Below are 6551 nucleotides of genomic sequence, written 5' to 3' on the forward strand. Positions count from 1 at the left end.
TAAAACATGCACGGATTATCGTTCAACGCAAACCTTCCGAAAAAATAATATATTTTGATCAAAAACTGAGGACATGGCGACATTTGATCCCCCTAGAATTCCTCGGACGAAAGATTACAGCCACCGGGTTTCATCTGGGAGAAATTATCTCTCACAGGCAATTCGCAAGCGTGTATTTTCGCTCGAGCAACGTTCGAGCGGCGCGATGAGAAGGACCTTGGGGTTCCCCGGGCCCCCTCAAAGGGAGGCTGAGGCGAGTCGTGGTTGGATTTAGCCGAGGGGCCCCCCTTCTAGCTGTCCCTTGCCTGCAACTCCCTCCGTAAAATGGTGTAAGGTAAGCGCTCTTCCTTGTGAGCGAGGCAAAGGATCCTCGGATGGTGGCCCAGGCTATATAAACAAGGAGAGTCGGTGTTGTGAGCAGTCACTCCTCACTCAGCTGGTGGCCGAGCAACAAAGTGAATCCAGAAAACAATCGGTTGGCAAAGATTCTCGGTTTATTTTTTTTCATTTATTTCGGTTAGTCGCGGGTATACTTCTCAATTTCTGTGCCAGACGACGATCGTCCAAGTGACCCGGAAACCGTGCGCATACCGGAAGGAGCACCAGTATCAGGGAAATTTGAAAAAAAAAAACAAAAAAAAACGATCACCCTTTCCCACCGGAAATCCTTCGCCATGATCAACCTCGTACAGGTATGTCAGTCACGACGCAGCATCCTGCGATTCGATTTTCACCACCACAGAACCGCGAATATCACCCCGTCGAAATCACCCCCCACCCTCCACCACCCCCCATGCCTTCGTTACCCCCGATTGTGCAAATCTCACTGCACATGCTCCTCGTTTCATATTCCCAACGAGACTTCGTACCGTCCGCGAATATCTTATTTCACCGATTTAAACGTTATTTCCGGATCGGTCTTTTGCGCAAGGTTAACCCAAAAAAAAAAAAAAAAAAAAAGAGTGGAACGAGTATCGATCGTTTTGTCATTTTTACATGCAATTAAGGATGTATAAGTTTTTTTGCGAAATAATACGTTTCTTATTCCTTGAACTCTGGATTTAACAATTACCGTTATGAATATTCCACCGTCGATGAATTTGAATTAAAAATTCTCATTCATGCCGAATAAATGATCCGACGGATTTACACATTAAAATTAAATTCATTCGCGTTGGGTGAACAAATGAGCAAAATATATTCAGCATCGTTTTGATGAATTCTCTGCAATATCCGTCGGTGATATTGACAGATATATTAATTGGCAGAAAATTAGACTGTAATCAATACGTGTGTATCGTATCTGTGATCGAACGTGAGGGGCTATGAAATGTGATAATTTCAATGATTCGAAAATTAGTTCACCACCCGAAGGAATTCTTAATCAATGGTGTAATGATTTCGCGGCCGTTTGATCATTTTCCATTATTCAGGTGGAAGAAGGGTGAATACTTGTATTTCCACACGTGTAATAATTAGCTAATTAGCTAATTAGCCAATTAGCGATATTTTAATTCCTTGCGATATCTTCCTTATCCCTCAATTAAAATAAATTCAAAACTGCGGTCCCGCGATGCTCGCACGTGGTGTTAAACGGACTTTCAAGGATCCTTTAAAAATTAAACGTGTATATTCTCGGGATAATTAGGGGCGGCCTAATTGATCGACTGGATCGTTTTATGCCTACCTCACGGCTACGAAGCAATTACGCCGCGTCTTCTCGACCATCGCTAAGTATAGCGTTATTTCGACCGCGTGGGTCAGTTTCGCTTTCGATTATTTAACTCACGCGAAAGCGTGCCATCCTTTTCTATTCGTGAAATGTGTAAAATACCCGGATCAATCCATCATTCGTGCAACCGTGTTGCGGAGGAAAAACGAAGCAGTCGTAACAGTCGGTCTGAAACTAACGTGTTCGTTTTCTTTCGGTATTAAGCAATCCTGTACAACGTTGCGCAAAAAGAAGTACAAGAATTGGTGTAAAATATGCCTGAAGAACAAAGTCGCGATGTGTCAAAGTTTACGGAAAAGTTAGAAACGGGTGAGGAAGTAGAATTTATTCTGTCTCTAGAGAAAAGTGGATACGCAAAAGTTTGATAAGGACGAATTATGTATAAATGAATACGTTAATACTTTCTCACAGACATTACAAGACTGATAATACAGCTCGCTAGGAAAAATGACAAGTTATAACTTTATTAAATATCGAAGAGTGTATGTTTAATACACGATTGAAAATACTATACATTATCGTGTCGCAGCAACCTTTCCTATAAATATCATACAATGAGATCATTAACCGCACGATAAAGTGTATAATATTCCTGCTACATCCAACGTATCGATTCATTATATTTAGATGCCTACCTAGTTGCTCGTGCTGGAATAGTAAGAAAAAAAATAAATAAAAATGACCTTAAAAAAATTTCAGGCGATGACGTATAAACTTACACAGTCCGTCACGCGACACATTCTCAAATTAATTTCACTGTTTCGTGTGACGAATAAGCTCTGGAAAGGAAACAGTAAATAAACAATGAGAGAAAGGAGATGAGTTTGAGAAGAAAAATTTGTAGAAACAAAAAACTTGATTTTCATATTTAAAAAAAAAAACAAAAAAATTCATTCCGTAGTTTTATTCTTTATCTACAAACTCTAGAATCTCACACGATCTCAGCAAACTTAATTTATTTCAACTGAAGTTCGTTGCAACGCGTGGGAGATAAAAATATATCATATAACAAACAGCCTGCGGTTACCCGCGGCGTCTTGATACCAAGGTGAAAAATAACAAAGAAGTTTTTCGGAGCTCGCGTTACGCATACGTATATTTAAACAGGATATATACAGGAGAAACAAAGTCAAATTAATTAAAATTTAATCGTATAACGTACAAGAGAAATTAAACAAAAGAATTGATGAAAAAAAAAGCTCTATGCGCCTGTAGGTAAAAATTGATGAAAGAAGTAAGAAAAGTAAGGGAATTATTCACAACAGTCGTAGAAATTTCTCTCCTCTCCGTTTTTTTTTTTTTCCCCTCCTCTTCTTCCAGCTCAATTTCACAATTTTCTTAATTTCTCTCTCCCGTTTTTTCACCACCTTTTCATCGTTCCTGTTGAAGATCGCTCTGCTCGGCTTCGCGGCAACTCTGGTCGCCGGTGACCTGCCCCCAGGAAGTAACAGATATCTGCCCCCCGATCCAACCAAGGGCTACAACTACAACAAGCCGTCGCCCCAGTTTCCGACTGTGTCAAGACCCACCCCCTCATTTCCGGTCACCACTCGACCAACCACGAGCTTTCCGTCGGTGACCCCAACCAGGCCCAGCATCCCGAGTTTCCCGCCTGGGCCCAGGCCCACTCCGTTCCCGGTGAACCCGGTCAGGCCCACGCCGGGACTGCCGGACTATAATGGACAGCCCACGGGGAACAATGGAAACACATTGACGCCGAATGTGAGTCTAGGAATAGAGAGAAATAGAGAGAGAGAGAGAGAGAGAGAATGAAGCGTGGATTCTGTGAAGAGGACGGTTTAATTGCCATGATTGAATTTCGTAAGCATTTAACGGTGCTGGAGATTCCTTTGCTTGTGGTATAATTGCCGGATTTCTTAACCTCGAGGAACGCTGATCATCCTTTTGTCTCGATTTCGTCTGTTTTGGTACTGCTTCGTGCTGGTTTAATCGGTTTTTTTACGTTTCGTTGTAGAGTTTATTGTTCTAGCGACAAAGGTTTTAAAGACTGTCGTGAACCGAGGATACTCGATTATTGCGACGTCGTGATTACGATCATGATCGTGATCGTTTTGTATGTTTACGTTTTGTAATCGCGATTCTAGAGGTTTTTTTAATGCCTGTCGAAATCGTGGATTTTACAGAATTATTGTTTACCGGTTTCTGTAACGGGACAGGCGAATGGATGAAACGATTTTTGAAATTCCGTCGAGGTTGAAAACAGTTGGATCTTTGATTGAATTTTGTGAAATACCTTTCGTCGTGAAACAAGTACCGAGGAGTAGCTCAATTCGTGGGATGATTTCGGAGGAGTATCCTTGGATACAAAATAAGCCTCGAGAAATACCCTTATTCGTGAAATTGTTTCGGGAAACATTCCAAATCCTGAATTGTTATTCAAGAATCATGCTTGGCTCTGAATAAAACCCCGAAAAATATTTTTATATTCCTTATTCTGAAAAAAAAATTCGCAAATGTGCTTTTCTTTGATTGAAATTCTTGAAATATCCTATTCCGTTTAAAGAAATGTAGGATTTGTGTTAAAATTCATGAATACAGGACCTGAAAATACCCCAACACGTTCGATAAAATTTGGTGAATATGAGTTGTTGCGAACAACATCCACAAAACATCCGATATCGTTTAAAGACATTCTGTAAATGCATATGATTTACAGAATAAGGGCCGACATAACACAGTTCAAAAATTGCGAGAATCTCAACGAATTTGTAGAAACTCTCGAATGAATTTCTCATCGTCATAATGTCGAAGATGAATGGGAAGGTTGAAAGAAAAATTTCCCTTCCAATTTCCTTGGGATTGGTTCGAAACAGTTTATAATGATTTTGAAACTGCTCAAAGCTGCTTCAAATCAGTTTGAAGTCATTTGAAACTCTTTGGGATTGGGTCGTAACCTTTTCTAACCATTACCAAATCACTTGACATTACCTAATCAGTTTGAAATTCTTTATACTTAGTTTAAAACCATTTGTGATGGTTTTGAAACGCTTTGAAGCTGCTTAAAAGTTAGTTTGAAGTCGTTTGAAACTCGTTGGAATTGGTTCGAAACCGTTTCTAATGGTTATCAAACCGTTTGAAACGACCTAAAATCAGTTTTGAACCGTTTGAAACTTCTTGAAATGAGTTTGAAATCGCTTGCAATGTTTTCGAAATAGCTTGAAGCTGCTTCGAATCAGTTTAAAATCGTTTCAAACTCTTTCGGACTGGTCAATTTGAGGAAAAATTGATCGATCCCTTTTTTCACCTCGCAGCAAGAGCACCACGACCATGGTGACCACCATCATCACCATCACGAGCCAGGAATGCCGTTCGACTTCAACTACGCCGTAAAAGACGATTCCTACGGTAACGACTACTCCCACAACGCGATAAGCGACGGTGACGTTGTGCGTGGAGAATATCGCGTCCAGCTACCCGACGGACGTCTGCAAATTGTTCAATACACCGCCGACTGGCAGCACGGCTTCAACGCCCAGGTCAGCTACGAAGGAACTCCGAGGTACGACGTCCCCCGGCCCAGCGGTACCTTCAACGGCTACTAGAGGGACCCAATCAGGTCGTCCAAAGGATGTCCCGACCGATCCTGACGAATAGCCGCAGCCGTCGTCCACTGGACAAGCCTTAGAAATTGTAAAACGCGTCTTACTGGACGATAAAACGGTTTTCCTCTTAATTTTTTAAGTTTTTTTTTTTTTTAATTTATCTGTTCGGGAATCATCGGGGCATCCTGCTCAGAGACGGGTTAAAACCAAATCGCTGATTTCTACTTCCGGTGCGGAAATCGAACGATCCGAAAGTAGGATTATTGCACGTTATGCATGTTAACAACAAAATGACCGGTGCAACGAGCGTGACAGATAAGAAATTTTCATTTTTTAGTTTAATTTAATTTCTTTTTTTTCATTTCTTCGTTGAATTTCCAACTCTTTTAAACTAAATTCCGTATATGACGTAACCTGTAATGAAATGTATAATACAAGCACGTGGAGAGGTCAATAAATTTGATACAACGATTATACACGTATGTCTCTGTTACGACGTGACTGTGGATATTACTACAATTATAATATTACTCCGACGGTATAATATAACATGTAGCATATGCACACACGGTGTGGAATTACACGCAATTCAAAACGAAATTATTATACCTCCCCCCCGGGCCCAATTGCGTGTTTCCTACAAAATATCATTACCGTTTTCGATTCTAAAGCCGTATGGAGAAAAAGCGAGAATTATCAGTCCGCTGTTCGTTCGTAACTGAATTTTTTAACGACCGTCACGTACGTAACCTCCGATTATCTTCTGTTATAATACTTTTTCCAATCTCTCTATACTCTGAAAGAAATTTTTGCTATGGCGTTGAATAATACAACACCGCATATCGGTGTATCAACTGTTTTTAAGCGTCTAAATTAGACGTTATTAATAGAACGGAACAGGGTTGAAATTCCGAATTTGAAAAGTTGCGAAAGCACCAATTACGACTTTTTTTTGTGGCGAAAGTTGAAGTAAAGACGTCGAACTTTGACGAAACATCAAAGTTTCCAATGGTACGAAACTCGACGCTCAAAGTTACCAAGTGGCGAAATTCCGACAGGTCAAAGTTCTGAAACTGTGAAAATGAGAAAATTTAAAAATCTGAAACATCGAAATTCCGAATGAATCAAAATTTTCAGATCTGTGAATTTCTGGCTTGGTGAAATTTCACCCCATTGAACTTTTTTTGTTTTGGATTTTCGATATTTTCACGTTCGGCATCCTGGTCATTCTGATTTTCGGTTTTCCTCATTTTTTA

General features: G+C 40.3%; 1 protein-coding gene across 1 annotated transcript; it reads left to right on the forward strand.

Moving 5' to 3' along the window:
• The first annotated feature begins 413 nt into the window (after window positions 1–413).
• On the forward strand, window positions 414–5769 carry LOC107221211 (pro-resilin). The gene is made up of 3 exons (XM_015660126.2): window positions 414–692; window positions 3122–3454; window positions 5005–5769. The coding sequence occupies exons 1-3, from the start codon at window positions 675–677 to the stop codon at window positions 5293–5295; spliced, it is 642 nt and encodes a 213-aa protein (XP_015515612.1). The 5' UTR covers window positions 414–674; the 3' UTR covers window positions 5296–5769.
• The last annotated feature ends 782 nt before the right edge of the window (window positions 5770–6551 follow it).

The sequence above is a fragment of the Neodiprion lecontei genome, chromosome 7 (assembly GCF_021901455.1).
Source record: "Neodiprion lecontei isolate iyNeoLeco1 chromosome 7, iyNeoLeco1.1, whole genome shotgun sequence".
NCBI lineage: Eukaryota > Metazoa > Arthropoda > Insecta > Hymenoptera > Diprionidae > Neodiprion > Neodiprion lecontei.

Coding starts and splice junctions, on each gene's coding strand:
- LOC107221211 (XM_015660126.2), top strand. Junction 3,455..5,004: donor GAAACACATTGACGCCGAAT/GTGAGTCTAGGA, acceptor TTCACCTCGCAG/CAAGAGCACCACGACCATGG.